General features: G+C 37.1%; 1 protein-coding gene across 1 annotated transcript in view; it reads left to right on the top strand.

Moving 5' to 3' along the window:
* Positions 1-13,529, top strand: part of LOC127226804 (E3 ubiquitin-protein ligase CBL-B-like) — a gene marked incomplete at its 3' end in the record, with an annotated part of 112,645 nt that extends 99,116 nt beyond the window's left edge. The window contains 5 exon segments of the mRNA XM_051190936.1: positions 1,118-1,239; positions 4,832-4,969; positions 7,593-7,680; positions 9,394-9,525; positions 13,405-13,529. Coding sequence (XP_051046893.1) covers positions 1,118-1,239; positions 4,832-4,969; positions 7,593-7,680; positions 9,394-9,525; positions 13,405-13,529 — 605 coding nt within the window.
* Between the last annotated feature and the right edge of the window lie 6,323 nt (positions 13,530-19,852).

Here is a 19,852-nt window from a genome sequence, read left to right as displayed (position 1 = left end):
TTTTTTTCCTCCATGTAGATGATGTGAGTGAAGAATCTGGCAGAACAGATGGAGCATGCTGCCAATTCTTTGGAATAAATGTAACTTCAGTCTTGAAAGTACTGCAGGAATGATTCATCCACACCCTGCAGCAAAGTTGCCTGTTATTGCCTTTTTTTTCTTGTGCCCCGATACCTGGAGAGACACCTAATTAGATTAAGAGAGATTGATATGAAACACATGTTTTTGTGAAAAGTTTTCTTTTTGTTTTCAAACCCTAAACCTTTCCCAGGTTTTTAGCAGAGCTAGGATAAAGCTAGTGTGAGGACTGGACTCTTGAAAAGAACAGCCCCCTCTAAGGTAACCCTGTCTATATGGAATTATAACCCCCTGATTACTATATATCTTAAGCTGCTTGAGTGACTGGGATCCAGGCCTGATCTGCACAGGAATGCAGCTTAGCCTTACATGGCTTTGTGGTTATTGTGCAACCTTTTCGAGAACACTTAACTTTAGTATCATGGTTTCCTATTAAATGAGGCATCTGAGCAAGAAGCTGCAATAAAAAAAAAAAAAATGGGAACGATGAGGACTATGGCAAGCGATATCAGCTTTAATTAGGAGGGTCTAAAAGGGCCTAATGGAGGAAAGAAAAGGGTGGATGTTGGGGTGAGTGATTGAGATTCAGCAAATCCAAAGGCTCTAAGATTGGACAGGGTTTTATATTTAAGAGTAGTAGATAAGGCAGTGGGCTACAGAAAAGTCAAAGTGACAGCAGAGAGTACAGAACGGTGACTGGGGATCAAACTCTCAAACCAGTTGGTCACATTTTCCATTTTGTAGTGATCATATCTTCTCTACTGGGGATATACTGTGTAAGGAACACTTAGTTTTCCTTTTGCCCTCTATTATATTCCTGAGAAACATGGCTTTTTTTTTTCTTTGTCTCAACACATTTCTGTAAAACAAAACAAGCTATTGCCTGTTTGCTATTATTTAACAAAAATTGACCTAATGCTCATAAGCCATATCAACTTAAAAATATGAAGGAGATTTTTCTTTCTCAAAGTGTGTGAAACAGTGTCATTGGTGTGTATTTTTTTTTGTGTAATCTCTTTCCATTTATTTATGTGTTTAGCCCTGGGGCTCTATTTTACGGAATTGGAATTTCTTAGCTGTGACACATCCGGGGTATATGGCATTTCTCACTTATGATGAAGTTAAAGCACGACTACAGAAATATAGCACCAAGCCCGGAAGGTAAGACTCTAGCAATATTAGTGGATGTTATGCTTAAAGAGAAAACTCCCTGTGGTTCACTCTTACGAAAACTGGCCGTGGCCTTACAGGCATGGGAAAGCTGGTAGACTGAAAGGGCTGCGCTTTGATTGAACCTTTAAAATTGATATACACTTTTAATATTGTTGTTAAGTAGAAAGTGATATTAATAAATTTAAAGATTATGCAATGCTTGATTCTCCTCAAATCAGTGTGGAATGTTTTCATATTAGTGGTTTTATGTATAGAATCTTCCAGTTTAAACTTAGGTATGTATGTTGACCACTCAAGTATTGTGTTGAAGATAAAATTCAGTTAGTTTAGTTTTCTGTGCATTGTTTTAAGACAGTTTTGAGTAATTTCAGGGGATTTCTATGACTAAGTGTAGACTAATGTATAAGTATATTTAAATATGCACATAAATTACCTAACAGTATGTAAGGTCATGGTTATATTCTAATTCAATCCCATGCCCTTGAAATTTAGCATGACCCACTTCTTTAGAGCCTCAACATTTAAGTTTTGCTTTTCAGATGACTAATCTGAATGTGACTGTCAGAGGTCTTGGTGTCTAGTCAGTTCTTCTGGCATTGGTCAAGAAAGCACCCATCACTATGGCAAATAAAAGAATAGAAACCTGTCTTTCCCCAGCTCATGTGCGCATCTGTGTTAGGACACAAGAGGCCTTTGGGCAGTGACATCTAAGCCACAGCAGACCTGGGTAGAATGTTATTGGCATTACAGCCTGCCTTGGAATTCTGTACATTTTAGTAATTTTGTCACTGTATCACTAGGTTGTTGCAATTTATGGGAGAACTTTGTTTTTATTTAAGTCTCCCTCTTCTTAGATAGGTTTAAAATGACATAGGACACTTGTGCTTAGTTGGCCTTCAACACCGTCTTCTTAAGTCAGAGTCTAGAGTTCTAGTTCCTTCTCTGGTGATAAAGTGCTTCATGTTTTTAAGCATTTAAGATGGCATATTCAAAGGAACTAGTTATACAAAACACAAGTGGGTCCTATTGAAGCTTCTAGGGAGGTAACTGTTCTGACCGAGTCACACAGGTCAGGTAATCTGTATATCACCCAAAGAATAGATGAATTATTTTTGCTTCATCCAGGGTTCACTCCTCATAATAATTCATGAAGCCAGAACTATGTAGTAACTGTAGTATGAGGGGGTGGGATTTGGATATTTAAAATCTGTTCAGAGAATCTCCTTATAAACAGATGATTACTTGCTTTGTGAAATATCTATCTAAACGGCCCTTTCTTTTAGAAAGTATTTTTTGTCCTCTGGTTTCACAGTAAATAAAACATTTAAATCCATTCCAAGGATATTTGAGTTCCTTTAGAAGTGCTTTGCCTGTATCACAACCAATCAAACATGAGCTACCTTCTTTGAAAGACTGTCTAGTATGTACCAGGTTCTGTGTTTGGTTCCCAGCACCCCTCCAAAGAATTGAGAATCTAAGGAATTAATCTCTTGAGTGACTTTTAGGCTCAAGAATGACTTTTAATTGTGAGCCACCCTGTGAAAATGAAACAGATATATCTCATTATATTCATCATGCTGTTTTGGAGTATAAGGTGCTAAATCTGAAAGTGTGAATTTACTTCTGCCTAAGGAAGGCAGAGCTAGCTAGCTACCCACAGAAGGGTCAGGAGCAAATGATTTAAAGCTGTTGAACAAATAAAATGGAAGCCAAAATTTACCTGTGAGGAATAAATTGTTCTTAATAGCTATATGTAGATTTCACAAATTATTAGTAACAGCACACGTTGTGTGGACTCCTTGAATCTCCTCTGTAATGCCTGATTTTAGAAACACCATCGTAAGGCAGTCCAGAGAAAAAGAAGTTTCTTAAAACTTGACAATTTTGCAAGTATACAAGATGCATAAATAGGTAATTACTTTTAAAATATTAACCACTCAATTTTTATAGTTATGTGTTCAATTCAATGTCAAAGTATACATGTTTTCTCAAATACATGGTGCCTACAATCTCTGAGATTTCTACATTTTATTATATATATACACACACACACACACACACACACACACACACACACACACACATATATATATTATTTACTTCTACATTTATTGTATACATTTCTGAATAAGATGCTTTGGAAAGGTTTATTTACTGAATGTATGTGTATGCACTATGTGCATACAGGTACCCTTAGAGGCCAGAGAGGGCAGCACGTATCCTGGGATTGGAATTACAGGTGGTGTAAAACTACTACTTGGTGTGTGTGCTGAGAACCAAACCTGAGTCCTTTTCAAGAAAAGCAAATGCCCTTAACTGCTGAGTTACTTCTCCCACTCATTATATACATTTCTTAAAGTAACATGTGACCTTCAAAATGATAATTGCTGTATATTATTTGAAAACTAATATAACCATTAGTCTGAAATGAGAAGAATTATTTTTATGATATTGATTAATAATATCAATAATTTAAAGGTTGGTATATTATAATTAGGGTCTCCCAAGGGAATCTGTTTAGACTAATTTGAAAACACCCTTTTTGACAGTTCTTTCAACAATTCCTCCTTTCATAAGCCTAGTTTTCTTGATAAATGAAATGTCATTGTGCTACTAAGCATATGAGGTTACTAAATATAGTGGCAAATCATCCTGTTTGCTAAACTATAGTTTATGAGGCTTTTTAATGCACTCTATCAATAATTAAAATATGAAAAAAAATTCTTACTTTTTTGCCCCTTATGTTATGCATTCATGTAACAAATTAATATCTAGTGGCTTAAGATAACTTATTTTTGGTCTGATTGATTAACTGACTATACACTCCAAATACTAATATCATGATTACAAGGAGGAGGGGTATACAGTCCTATAAAGAGGAATAATGTACTGAAATGATTAATAAATGATGATGAAGTTAAGGCCACATCAGTATTTCCTTTTATTGGAAATTAATTTAAGAGATTTATCACTCATTTGAATAACCAGTATTTAAATTACATCTGCTGCTTATGGAAAAAAGCATTTGACTGGCAGGTGTGGAGCAGCTATGAGTTTATCAAGTTTGTAATTGATAGAGTTCAGCTCTTCTGAGATTTGCTTAAAGATGAATCATAGAATGCTTGCAAGAAAACATTAAATAAATCTATGACCAAATTTTAATGCCCAACTGGTAAAGAAATATATTGAATTCCTGGTTCAGCTTCTGTGGTGGATAAATTAATTATTTAGCTATTTACTTCATTTTATCCTTCTCCAAGGATGATTTATGTCGCAACTACATCATAACAGCCATGTTTCCACACATCCCCAAGGGTGGTGGTAATAAATCTCTTGGTAGTTTCCAGCCTCATTTATTTTCAATAGAGCTCTGGAGATACTTAAATGAACAAGAATTATTATCAGTGTTTCTTTCACAGATTGATAACAGTGAGGCACAGTAGAGTTAAATTGAGGAAAAGGGTAGAAATTTCTATCCGGAATTCTAAACGATTCTGCAGGAGACAAAGGAGTAACAAATTGTTTAGTGGTTGTCATGTCTTTTGAATGTGAGTGAAGATCTTTTTGTCATGTTCCCTAGCTACATTTTCCGGTTAAGCTGCACCCGGCTGGGACAATGGGCCATTGGCTATGTGACTGGGGACGGCAATATCCTGCAGACCATACCTCATAACAAGCCTCTATTCCAAGCCCTGATTGACGGTAGCAGAGAAGGCTTGTAAGTATGAGACAATTTGTTCGACTTGCAAATAAATTCAAAACCCAAATTCTGCCTGAGCATGGAACAGATAGTGAGGCTAATGACTCCTAGTTTGTAGTTTACCTCAAGCCTAAGGAATAGACATCCCTTCATTCTTGTTACTCAGGCCAAAGCCATCATTTTATGGCACTCTAACTATATAGAGCAGACATATTTCAGCATCAAAAAAAAAAAAATGATGAAACATAGAGTACCTTTGAAATATTTGTATATTACTAATTTAGAGTAATTCATTGCCAATTATTTAATGTAAAACAAAATTGATTGTTGCCTTTTGTTCTGAATTCTAGATTTCTTTCCTCCTTTTTAATCTTTTACACTTGTTCACTTTCCTTTTTATTTGTATGCCTTTTTCTTAACCTTAATACTGAATCCAGATTTCAAAGTTATATGTTAATAGCTAAACCCAGTTCATGCCAAGCTGTTGATCATTAAATTTTTACTATAACTAAGATTCCCTGCTATTGCCATTGCCCTCTCCTTTTTTTGTGGGCATCACTCCACCACTCTCCTGTCCCATCAAGAATGCATTCCTGTCATTTTTAAGGATATACAGCTTTAAGAAAGCAGTTATATGGGAAATATATGGATGGTTGTGGTACCACATACACATTTCTCTTTTTATTAGCAGATCATCATAAATATGCTGTTCTTTCATGCTTTACTTCTAGGACCTTAAAGATTTCTATATGAACCTTTTGATTTGCCATGATACAGGCTTTTTTTGGGGGGGGGAGTTTTTTTTTTTTAAGTTTATAAAGAAGGTATAATGTTGGGAAACTCTGCATAGACCAGCGTGATTCTGCTTTTGTTTTGTGTATGTGTTACTGATTTTTTATTTTATTTGTTTATATTTTACGCCTTCTATTTTTTCAAAAACCAAGCTCCCCACCCCCCAAAATGAGTAATAAAAACTAGGAAATTTTCCTGAAGGATAACAAACCCTTTGAACTCCTAAGCAAATTAACTTTTAATATGCACACACACACACACACACACACACACACACACACACACTCACGCACACGCGCGCACACACACACACACACAAGTGCATACATACTCAGAGGTATCATCAAATCTACTGGCTTGTTGAATGTCACTTCCACAATAGATTGGGATAATGATTGAATTGGAAGGATTTTTTTTTTTTAAACTAAGGAATGCCATCAGGTGTAATTATCATCAGGGTTGGATGTTTTCTCTTATAGTTAAACTAATACTGTGTGACATAGATGACAGGTGTATGTTGATAATGAGCCAGGGTGCCATTTTTCTCATTCCTGGGTCATTCTGGACATTCTGAGAACCAAATCACGGAGATCCCCTTTGTGCGTTAGGTAGACATTTATAAGCTTTCTCTGAATCTTTGTTATCATTTCTGTAATATTCCAGTATGGACATCTTCCTCAAATTAGTATATAGTTTGATGGTTTCAATCCTGCATGACAATACTTTTAATAGCCACTTTGTATGAGAAGAAAAGTACCCACTTTTGCTTATTATTCCTCATTTAATATTTGTAAGATTTAGTTGCCTCATGTTAGCACTGTATCTTGTTCAGATGAGTCCATTCCCTGACTCAAAGAAAACTCTATGTGATCTGTCTATTACTGTGGGAAAATACTTGGTCCTAGACTTCCAGCTGTTTATTTGTCTAGCATAATTTTCCAATATTGGTTACTCTAATGTTTCTAGATTCTTCATTTGTAGATGAATGTTTTTATTATGTCATCAAAAATACTTTTGTAGACTTTTTCATTAAGATAATCACTACTAGGTGTTTTAAAATTTTTATTAAGCATTATAATATAGAAAACTGTTCAATAGGATTAATCATAGATTTTAATTACTTTTATTGAACTAATTATGCCAGCAATAACATTATAACCATTCTTGCCTAAAAATGACATTAATGACAATAAACGATTTTCGGTACATTCTTGAATAACGATTTAGCACTGTTTTGAACATTGCAGGAAGATCCCTTATTATAACATTAGGCTAATGTTCTATTCTGAGAAGGAAACCTATTTCTACAGGTCTGGGTGTGTGACTTTATTGTAGTCAGTGAAATATGGGATTGTCATATTCTCTGGGTTTTATAACATGCATGCGCATATTTCACAGTGTTCACATCTAGGCAGTGTGCACATGTGTGCATGTTAGCAGAAGTGGAAAGTTCTGAGAGAAAGACTGGGAGGCTATGGAAAAGGCCCACAGAGAAGAGCTAGAGGGTGTAGGACATAGTTATGGTTTAATTGTTGTCTCCCCATGTGGTTTTTAACAGGACATTAATGTGATACCAGTTATGAAGCCTCCAATAAAGTACATATTAATCTGCTTCTGAAATAACTTTTTAACTTTATGAAGAATATACACTAACAGATATTATTTGAAACTACTATAAAAGTGGATTAGTTATGTTATGCATTTCTTATAAGGAAAACAATGCAAGAACATTTTCTTGATTTACAAAAAAAGACAAAAATGTGAGTCTAAACAGAAGAATCTGATGAGAGTTAATTGCAGTAAAACCTTAGATATTTAAAATAATTTTTGTTTGTTTGTTTAAATTCAGTTATCTTTATCCTGATGGGCGAAGTTATAACCCCGATTTAACCGGATTGTGTGAACCTACACCTCATGATCATATAAAAGTTACACAGGTAAGAATATTTTTGAAATGTAATTAGTACATATCTATTTTTGTACTATATATGAAATAAAACTGAACTTCTACCTACATGCTAATGAGAAAGCACACAGACGTGTTTAACATGCTAACACTAGGATTTCTAAGAATTCAAAGAAATTTTATGATCTGTGTTAAATAAAATTTTTTGTTGTTAGTGGTAATGGTTGCAGTCTTACTGGTATCTATCTAAGATAGATAATCAGATGTAGCTTCGTAGATGTAAGGAGAAAAAAATGGAATTAAAACAAACAGGATTAAAAGTGATCCATTTCATGCAAGGGTTTTAAAGTGAAGTGAGTCCTCAAGATCACTGACGGTCATGATTCCATTTTATAAATCCATTTGACAGTCCCACAAACTCTGAGTGAGAACTTGGAAAACCTTAATTTTCAGTAAAGTCAAAAATCTAAATGCAAACATCTTTTGATAAACACCATGTGTTAGCACTTCCCTGTGCACAGGAGGGGCTGCACACCAGGGTGTTCCCTGTACCATTTCCCACGAAGCAACAGATCACAAAATACTAAAAGGTTCTGTAGTGGATTAACCCACCCATAGCTTCTCACAGGAGTTGTGTAAGGTGACCAACAGGTGGGCAGGAACCCTGTATGTCCACTGGGAACGTCTCCCCCTTGTCCCCTACAGATCTCTATTGATTCAGAGCTTAAGTGCACTGTTTAACCTTTAAAGCTTACATTGCAGAACTCCACTTTTTCAAAATGAACTGCTATATAAGAATAGGTGAGTGTGCATTCCCAAAGTTGCCAAACAAGAAACGTGTTTAACTGAAGAATTATTGAAAAAAAAAAAAAAAAAGAATTATTGAGTTGAAGAGAACATGAAGGGGACTTGATCATTGTCTTGCTGAGTCTATTTTTATAGTATTTCATAACTCAAATATGTTCATACTTTATTGAACAATAAAGGTCAAAGAGGGTAAAAAAATGTTTATTGGTTTCAGTAGCCATAGTCTTGATATGCTCAAGTGTGAGGGATACATATCATGCATATGTACTCTTTGTGGAAGGCATTTAAAATTTAATATACAGCTACCATTCTTACATTGTGTAGCAATTTCACATTGTATTTTCTAATAGATATAATGAGATGCTTGGGCTTGTAGGCTACAGAAAGTGTGGTAGCAGCATGCATGCATGACAAGCAAACATTGCTTATCTTTCATCCTAAGATATCTAAGAAATAAAATATAATGTCCAGACAGCACCTTTTAAATTTGACAATGAAGTGACATGAGTGTGACATTTACAAAAACAAACAAACCAAGACCAAGTCATTTATCTTGCCATTCTTAAACTGTTGATACTGTCTTTAGAATCCCTGTGGCTGTTAAAGCAAGTCTGTTCTTAAAAATAATGACATAAACCATTAAATAACCAACCCAGAGTATTTAGATAAATATATACATATACATACATACATACATACATACATACATACATACATACATACATACAAAATTGGTGCCAAGATCTCAGATGTTTTAAGAATTGATTTTGGAGATCAAATTGAATATCAACTTAAAACATGTCCTTAAATGGTAACATAATTCTGAAAAGTTCAAGTACAGGAAACTTACTGTGAGTCATTGTACTTGAGGAAATTCAATACTAATACTTCGTGCTTAGAAAATTGTTAATGTCAGTGCCTTTTCCCTGTATTCCAGGAACAATACGAGCTATATTGTGAAATGGGCTCCACTTTTCAGCTTTGTAAGATCTGTGCAGAGAATGACAAAGACGTAAAGATTGAGCCTTGTGGACATCTGATGTGCACCTCGTGCCTTACTGCGTGGCAGGTACAGCCAAGTTTCCTGTAGCCCCAGGGCCCCATCTCTACTTCCCCAACCACACTTCCCCTTCGGGTTCTACATCTGAATGATTCAGGAAGTAATACTCAAATAGTAGTGTGTGCGTGTGCGTGCGTGCATGCGTGCGTGCGTGCGTGCATGTGTGTGTGTGTGTACATGCACTATATGTACGTATTATAAGTGCATATAAACTGTTTTGATCATAGAAATTGACATTTTTCTGTTTTATATGTTGATTTTTTTTCACATGTATAACTAAGTTCCTGTTGATTGTACGTGGTCCTGCTTCTGTCATACCATTAATTTCACAACACAAATATTAATTTACCCAATGAGTCCATGTAATCTACCTTCAGATTGTGCTCATGGGAAGATCCTGGAGTACAGTGAACTATAGTAGATGAATCTTATGCTGCTGCTGTCAATCCAATTTTCTTTCTCTTGAGATAATTCTCATGTCCTACGTGTGTCTATGACAGTTGTTTTCTGAGACCCCAACTTGGAAACCAGAGAAATATGTCTCTGAAGCAGTTTCTATCCAAACAGGCAATTTCCAATTTTGAAAAACTTACAAAGACTAACTTGCTTCCTGTTCATGGTTAGGCAGTCACTAAATACAAAACAACTTAATGTTTTAGAAGAAAGCTACACACACAAACACACACACACACACACACACACACACACACACACACACACACCACACCACACCACACCACACCACACCGTTAACTGTTGGAAAAGTTTGGGATTTAAAATGGGTCTTTTAATAGACTTCCAGTTTTAACTGTTTGGGAGAATAGTTTGATCAAGCCATCTTGCAGCTTGCTAATTAATGTAGCCCTGTTAAGCTAGCAACATGTTGGTGTGATTTGGAAAGCAAAACATTTAATTTTTAAACTTTAGCTCTCTCTCTTTGCCTCCTCTTTACAACCTTGAACTTCTGTTATGAGGGAAGGTGGGCCGGGCATTCGTGAAAAGAGGCAAGCTGCCTCAGAGAGTGATGGCACCTTGAACTCATGGATTGGTGATAAAATACAATAACTTTCACAATTTCACAGTCTTCAAAAGGGACTTGCCCTCCCTGAAGAGACTTTCAGATAGGAAAGAAGAGAAAGAACAAGAAATGAAATACAGTTGATGTAGGTTTTCAAAGCCTTCTGTGAGCTCATAGGCATCATTGTCACCTCGGGAAATCTGTTCAGCATCTCTGCCTGTCTCCTTCAACACGCTTTTGGTTTCTATGTTGCTTTAAGTTTTCTTGATATCCTTGCCCTTATTTCTTGCAACCTATTCATTTTGATGATGAATCTGCACAGCATAGAGAGTTGCTGGAGGAAGGAAGGCACTTGATGTGGCATCAGCAAGAATCATTCCCAGCAGATGGGCACTCAATTGCTGTTTATGTTAGCAGCAATCATTTTGTAGACTTATCAAGGCCTTCTTCAAAATGGCTTGTGATCAATTTTGATATGCCAGTGGAAGTCAGGTTTTTCCAGCTGCACCAGATGGACTGGTATAAAATGCTGTTGACTTTTCACCTCCTGTGAAGGGGTATTTAGAACTGCTTCACCCAACACTCATTTGGGATCAGGTCTAGCAATAATGGTTTTCACGTGTTCCTGATAGAAAAATAAAATCTTTATTTTTTTTTAAATAGAAAATACATAATTATAGGCTCCTGCACACTGGACCCTGTACCTCTTTTTGGGGCTGTGGGTTTCAGTAGGTTCTAGGTGGGCTTCAATCCTGAAGTGTTCATGGGAATTGACATGTTTGACCTAGTGCTATGCTTACCATGGGCAGGTAGTTAGGCAGTTGGATGAAAACTTGTTTAATGCACTTTACAAATGCCACTTAGAGTGTAGACCCAAGTGGGTTTTTAAAAGTATGTCTGAATATAAAACAGGAAACGGTGTGTTTAAAGTTTGGTTTTTTTTTTGTTTTGTTTTGTTTTTTTCCAGATTTCTGTAAAGCTTTGTCTCAGTTTGTTGTGTAAAAGGACATGGGATTATTTCCAACTTCTTACTTCTGTAATGTTAATGCTCTGCCCTTTGCATCAAACTCTTTCTGTATATTAGCAAACATTCTCCAGAGGGTGTACGGGCTTCCTCTTTCTAGCTAATAATCAGCTCCCCAGATGCCTTGCATATGTTTTCATATCAATATTGGTGACCATATGTGTAGACAGGTCCAGTAATACTTATAAATTACTAACCTTTGCTGCTTCTCCTTTTTATGCTTAAATACTTCTCAGTTCTACTTTTAGAAATTGAGGAAGTACATACATGATCAAGCACTGTAAAGTAGGGTAAGGGAAATTAGTATAAATTACTCGGAAAGTTCTAATAAATTAGTAACTTATTAAGTCAAGTTTTAAAAAAGTAACAATTCGAGGTGATCATGAAATTGATATAAGACTCCCATTAAATTATACCACCAATGAGTACTATTACCCTAAACTGATGGTTGGATTTTGTATATGACTAAGGGAAAATGGGCAACATTTTTAGTACCATACTAATTTTGACATCCTCTCACAAAAATATGTTTTAATAAATATTCTGGATCAATTTGTGTGACTCTCATGAGCTTTTCTCCGGTTCTATTGTAAACATTTCCATGCATATCCATTCAGTGTCTGGAATAAGGATCAGTGATGGAGGATGGTGCATGTGGGTGGTGATGTGATACATAGTTTTCAGTTAGACACTGGAGGAAAGCAGGGGACATGAGACTGGTCTAATGGACCGTGCTGCAGGTCATCTGCAGACAGCCTCCTGGAGTGCTTGTTCTGGACAGTTCTTCCTGAGAAGGCACTGATCTTCAGAGACCTTTGCCAGCTTTCCCCCTGAGAAGGAGATTTAAAACTTGTAGCCATGGGGATCTATGTGTTCTGTGCAGTAGCCCTTGAACTTCACAATTTACCTCTGCTTCTGGTTGGACTGCTGGCATGGATGGGCTACCAGACATGGCTTCTACTTACCTTGTTCCTGCCAGGGTTATTTGCAGTGATGTCTGACACACTTTTCCTTTTGTCTTAAATAACGTGTCATTAGGACAAGGCTTGAAATTCCTACAGTGATATTTTGGAGTCTCTGTATCCCAGGGGAATCTCACTAGTGAAAGACACCAAACCATTCTGCTTCTGTGTTGGAATTATTTCTACATTTATATTACAGGGATGACATAGTGTGGTCCTGCTGACCAGGACATCTGTGTGCAAAGCAAAGCTTTCTATTTAGTGCATGAACAGCAATATTTTGTGATCCCTTAAACAAGCTACTAAAAATACTCCTTTATTAAGAACAAGTATTATTTTCATTCAATCAAAATATTGTTGAGGAGCTGAAGGGGTGTCTCTGTAGTTTAGAGCCCTGGCTGCTCTTCCAGAGGTCTGAGTTCAATTCGCAGCACCCCGTGGTAGCTCGCAGCCATCTATAACTGTAGTCCCATGGGGATCTGATGCCCTCTTCTGGTATGCAGATGTAAATGCAGACAAAACACCCACATACATTAATTACATAAATAAACCTTTAACAAAAACATAGTTGAAGAGCATTCACTCTTTTAACAGCCTCTTCCCTGGAACCTCAGTTTGAGGCTTCCTGGACTTAGTTGATTGTATGTGGATGAGCAGAACACAACTATGGAGCAATTCTTTTGTTCTGTAACATATTGTCAAACCTGGGATCCTGAAGGGTACACATTATGGGAAATTTCTGAGTGTTGGAGCTCTGGGCTGAAGGGCAGATTCTAACAGATTTCTCTCTTTTTTACATTGCTTATGTTCCAAAATGATATAGTATAGAATCATTTGTTTACCTTTTGGTTTTATTTCATGGAATTGTTCACTTTTCCTCTCAGAGAAAAAGTGAAGTATTTAAGGTAGATCATGACCAGCAAAAATCTACTGCTTTAGTTATCCAGCAACCATACCCTTTGATAGAAGCAAACCTGGACACTTTAATGTTCATTCCCAATGACCTCAGGTCTGTTTTTATTTATTTTAGAACTGTATCTTGAGCAGCTGGTGACTTCTATACCAGCCTCTGCGCTAAAGAAAGTACGGACATAGTTTCTACTTGCAATTAGTCCTGAAAGTTTTGTAGACTGGATTGGGGCTGATAATTACCTGAGCCGAGTGTCTGCTTTTCCTGCAGCTTCATTTATAAGCTTTAGGGTGTTTCCTCATACTCTACAGTTCAGTGGTTGGGTGTGCTGATATGAAAATCACTTCAGGGCAATGCCTGCCTGCTAAAAGTTAGGATGAATCAATCTGAGTCCAATGGGCAACACTGAACCTGGATAGTGAATCATAATGTGTTCAAGAAGTGTATTTTTAGCAAGTCATTCTTCACCAGAATTGTCTTTCGTTTGATGCCCTATTCTGATGCCATTGAAATTCATTGGGGACTTAACTTTTGTTGTAATTAACAGCAAACCTAAGAGGGGCACAGTAGTGGTAGCTGTTACAGCTGTCAGTGGTTGCTGTTTAATTGCTGTTATAATGGCCCATTAGTCATGCCCCCGCAAAGAGGTGTTAGATTTTTTTCTTTTCATTTTTGAAACATGTGTTATGTAATAAATTGAATAACCATGGAAAGGTTTGTACAGAATACCAAATAAGTTAAATAAGCATCTTTCCAGGCGCCTTTGAAATAGCATTCACCTGGGCGCGGCATCTCTTTCTACCCTTGCTCAGTAAAGCTTGCAGGCTCCTGCTCACTTTCACATCCTTGCAGTCTCTGGTGGTACATCCTTCCTTTGTGCACAGTCTATAGACCCCATAGTGCAGCCTGTCACATCACTGCATGGAAAGTAAAGTAAGGAATTGTGCGTTGTTTTATAGAGTCTGTTAAATGGCCTCTGGGCTTTCAAATGGCACAGACAGTAAACACAGTTTAAGTCTCCCCAAATAAAATGACCATCTCTGTCAATTCTGGGCAGCTGTATTTTTGAATTGCTGCCAAGAACTTTAATTTAATTAAAGAAAAGTGAACTTCTTCTGTGATTTTTCTTTCCCAGTATTTTAATTCAGCCAGTTTTGAAGGGGAAGACATTGCAGTGTCCAAAATGGTAATTAGAAAAAGGGAATACATGCAAATCTGTGAGCTTGGGTTTAATATCCTGTGATTAAAGAGAGCTCAGGGGGCAGGCGGGAGTTGAGCTCAATGCTTCTATCTTAGTAAGCAATGGATATTATTCTAACTTGTTTTAAAAACACTGTTCAAATTTCTACCCTTACTGAAATTATTTTTAACGAAAGCTAAAATAATACTTGCCTTCAAGAATGTTTAAAATGGACACTTCACACTTTGACTTCCGGTGCATCTTTTTTGAGGTAGTGTGGTAGAGTGAGGCTTCTCTTTCACTGGAGGAGGACTGAAGGAGCTGTAAGATTTGGCCAGAAGTGTTGTAGTGACCCTGAGCTAGCCCAGGCATGGCTAGGCTTGCACAGGGCTGAGAGAGGACGGAGTAGGGGTCGAGGGTATAAAGCAGAGCAGCCCCTCTGAGAAGGCTGATCTCTCCTTTCACCTGCTGAGGTCTGGTCCCTCTTCTTCAGGAATGTTGAGCACTCCAGTCTGGCAGGCCTGAGAGCTTCCTGGCCAGTCTCCCTAGCTCCACCTCCCGTTTTGTCACAGAGGTTCTGGGATTACAGATAAGTGTCATTTTCGGGCATCAGACTCTGTCTCTTCCAGGCCTGCAGGCTAGAAGGAAAGTGTCTTTACCTGTTGAACCATCCTTCCCACTCCAGAGAAAATAAAATCTTGTAGAACAAATGCTGAAGCCCGTGTCTACTGACTAAATAGATGGACTCTCATTGCATCGTAACAGAAATGGACACTTGGGAAACATTAGCAGTTAGCTCTAACACTCCAGTGTGAACCATTCTTTTGAAGATTTACTTTTATGTGTGTGAATGCTTTGCCTACATATATGTTTATATGAACAGCTCTGTCTAGTGCCCATGGAGGTCGGAAGAGGACATTGGATTGCCAAGAATTAGAATTACAGGCGGGTGTGAGCTACCATGTAGTGTTAGGAACTGAAAAACCTGGCTGTCTGCAAGAGCAAAGGGTGCTCTTAACCTTAGTTAAGGAGCTTTTCTGCTTTTGGTTGTTTGAAAGTTGGTAGCATTATGGAACATGTCTGCTAATCATAAACCTGGGCAATGGGAATGACCCTCCAGACCAGTGGTTCTCACCCTTCCCTAATGCTGTGACCCCTTTATACAGTTCCTCATGTAGTGGTGACCCCCAACCATAACATTGATTTTCACAGCTACTTCGTAACTGTAATTTTGCTATTGTTATTAATCATAATTTAAATTTGTGATAAGCAAACTATCTGCTATGTGATCACCAAAGGGGGTCATGACCAACAGGTTGAGAACCACTGCCCTAGATTGAGCAGCAGATTTTAGGATGAAAAGCTCTTTGTTGTCATATTACAGATTGCAGAGCTGAGGTGTGCATCATCCTGCAAAGCAATTGAATGTTTGAACAAAACATCCATTGACTATCATGGCTTCTTTTATTTTGAAACTTACATTTTGAGCATAACAGCGTACTGACCTGAGATTGGATAAATTATGATATAATAGTAAAGTTTTTTAGGGTGAAACAATTAGGCTCCTGGAACAGGGCTCCTTGCCTTGATTTCCTGCACAAGTATTGCTTATCTAAGTATAGCTTTCATCAGACTGTGAAAAACGTTAATTTTCTTACTGGGAAAATTGGAATTGAGACTATGACTATATCGGAGGGAACAAATAAGATAATATCATATAAATGGGTTTATAATAGTCCTTCAGAAAGTATCATTTAGCAGACATCCTTATTTCTAGTTATTGTTAAGCAGTGTTATACCAATGATTATTCATTGGTGTTAAAATCATATTCATCTCTGGAAAAGATGGGAATTCCTCCAGAACTAAATTTTGTTTTAGATACTCTTTTGTTCCCTCAATCCTCACATTTGCTTAGTTTTGAATGTATCTTCATTTGGGAGTGGAATCTGTACAGTAGTTTGTTAAGCTTCAAACTAGTTAACGTCACGTAATAGTCACTATAACCAAATGATGCCCTTTATACGGTGTGTTATCTCATTGTACCTTCCAAATAAGAGGCAGTTAACTGTCCAGTCTATGGCAGTGATTGAATCAGCCCGGTCATGGTGCTCTAATTCAGAATGCCTTGGAACATTTTATGATTTACTGTACAGTTCTCCAGATCTTCCACATCAAAGCTATGAAGTTCTAAGTCACCAAAGTCTCATCGGCTCATCCATTGTAAAATACCAAACAGAAGTCTCTTTCACACTCTGAACCGCTGAAGCTTCATTTGGTCCTTCACTTACTTTCAACACAAAGTTATTATTAAAGTCTTTGAAATATGAAAATGTTTAGTAACGATTTGGGACCTACCTCTTAAAATCCATTGATTCTGAAACACAATTATTGATGTAACTGTCATGAATAAAAAATACCTGGTAATTTCCAAAATGCATAAAACATAGAAAGATGATATAAATTACAAGTAACTAATAAGGAAAAACACACATTCACTGAGACGTCCCATGGTGGGAAAATATGAAATGTGTTTCAAAATGGGAGTATACTTTAGTCCTGGAGCCTTCCATGCATATTATATATGTGAGAAGTCAGAAGGTGGTTAGCTGGGGCCCAGTAGGTGTGCAAGCATGAGAACCTGAGTTTGGCCTCTTAGCATCCCTATAGTCTGTGGGGAAAGGTTCTGAACAGGGAGGGTTCCCAGGACTTGCAGACAAGGGAACTTTGGCTGAAATGGTGAGCTTCAGTCTTACTGTGGAGCTGTCAAAAACCAATGTAGAAAGTAAATAAAGGAAGAGAGCCAACATAGACCTCTGGCTTGCATACACCCAGCCCTGGGAACATACACACTGTACACCACGTATACCAAATTCTAAAGGAAGTGTTTGACTGTTAGACAAAGGATTCCTGTAATAATTTTGAAATAAAATAAATTGTAAGTATAGTGCTTATCTTAAGATGTCTAAGAAGAAATGGTTGGGAAATAGTATTTTTCTGAGCAATAGAGAAATAGTACACATAGTGATCCAGGTGAAACTTGGTACTTGTATTGTTCCCTTTGGGCTCTTATGTAGAGTGTTTATAGCAAAGCACATTGGTTTTTCTACATTAATTTTTCTGTATTGTCTATCATTGGAAATTCATCATGATGTTACTTAAAGTTATGATTATGTATAATATTAACTCACAGTGTTAATGGATGGTAACATAACAAATGTTACTATATCATTGGGTATGTTATATAGGTAATATTCAGGTAGTGGGAGTATCCACTGGTAAATTCTCTGACCATTCATTTTGAACATTTTCCTCCATTGAGGAAGTGAAAGCTACTGAGTAAATTAGAATAAAAGGAATCTTAAATAGTTCCTCTTAACATTCACATGTTGTGAACATATTAAGGACTAAGAGCAGAATTATTTATTGTTCTTCTCCTATAACATATGTTCTTTTTGATCCGACTTCAGTATGTGTTGACAGGAACTTATTTTTTAATTATTGATGCACAGTCCTTATGAGTTATATTTCTGTTCTAGACATTCTTCATCTGTATTCAGTCGACCATATGACAGAAACTAGGGCACTTGGTAACCAAAGTGGCATTTGGAAATTTATGGTTTTGTCTCATTTGCATGTGACAGTAGTTAAAGAAAAGAGTGATGGGTGATGTACAAGAGTAAGTACTTCAGTCACTTGTGAACTGTTTGACCAATCAAAATGAATCGTCAATGTAGCTGTTTACATTTGACATCCATGAAATGCGCATATGTTCAGGCATAAGAAAAGGGGTATTCACTGGTAATTCTTCACTTTGTGAGTGAATTCATCCTACCAACAATAGGTCAAACTGATCAGATGATGTCTTTTGAGATAACTGCTCTCTATATTTGCTAATCTTACACACATTAGTAGTTTTCATGACATTAACACTCCAGGTAGGGAGGCTAGAGCAAAAAATTCAGTCCTTGTTTAGAAGAAACCACGTCCAGTCTTCCTTTGTGTGCTCAGGATGTTGTTGCCCTATTGCCTCACTCCTCTTTCTAAAGTAAAGTCAGTCAATCTTAGGGAGGAAACGAAAAGTCAAACCACCCATAGCTAGAGCTGCATGGGGATTGGCCTGGGAGTAAGAGTACAATAAAGACCATTACAGCGTCCATGCACTGTACTAACGTATGATATGGCCCTGTGATTCAATTTGAAATGAATTACTTTAGTTACAGCAGTTGTGCTTAGATCTTTAAATGATTTGTTGCATCTAGATATCCACGCTAAGATATATGTGGAGGAGTTTATCTATTGTGTAGAATGGGCTTCAAAGTAATTGGCAAGTGGAAGATGTGAAGGCATGGAGGAAACAGATTAGGCAGGAATTAATTGTTGGTCAGTTAGGGCAGTGCTCACATGTATTCATTATACTGTATTTTAATTTTAATTTACTGCAATAATGTTGAAATTGTATTATAAAATCAAGTGTCCACACAAGGCTCAGAATTCTCCTCCTTTCCGTTCATTTTTGCCATGCATTCTTCTAGCAGAGAACATGAGTTCCTTTTAGCTTACACATGAAGAGCTAGCTTTTGTAAATGACTCAATTCTAATATAGGTTCACTACTGAAATACCAATAGAGACACACAGTACAGATTTTAACCTTGCTGCAGTAAGATTTCACCCGGATGATAACACGTATTGACTCTTCCCTTAACTTTAAAGGTCTTTTCATCATATCGTACTCTGGAGGTTTAGATTTCTTTAAAGTTTCTCAGTGTTAAAAATATCAAAGTAAGAAGATTACCCCAAAATGAAAGGAATTCAATCTTGTTTTTATCATGTGTGAAATTATGGGTCACAAAACATTTAAGTTCTGTAGCAGGAATAATAAAAACCCAGAGACAGAGAAGCAAAGCAGCCAGTCGCTAGAGTTCTCACCTCTACCAGTGCTCAGACCAAAGTGGCCATCTTTAAGCTGCTCCAACTTCACGCTGCTCAGATTCATTCAGACTGCTGTGTTCTCAATGTGGCTAGAGACTAATTGTCCTGAGACTTTGGTGCCTGTCTTTTATATACCGCTCTTGGGCTGGTATTAAAGGTGCGCTCTAATTCTCTCTTAGACTGATTCACTTTTGCGTAGGCCAGGGTGACCTTGAACTAAGAGATATCTATCAGCCTCTGTCCCTTGAGTTCTGTAATTAAAAGGTGTATGCCACCCCCACCCAGCTTCTATACCTAACTAGTGTGGCTGG

This window comes from Phodopus roborovskii, unplaced genomic scaffold (assembly GCF_943737965.1).
Source record: "Phodopus roborovskii unplaced genomic scaffold, PHOROB, whole genome shotgun sequence".
NCBI lineage: Eukaryota > Metazoa > Chordata > Mammalia > Rodentia > Cricetidae > Phodopus > Phodopus roborovskii.
The sequence above is the reverse complement of the archived record's forward strand: the minus strand, read 5'-3'. Positions and strand labels throughout refer to the sequence as shown.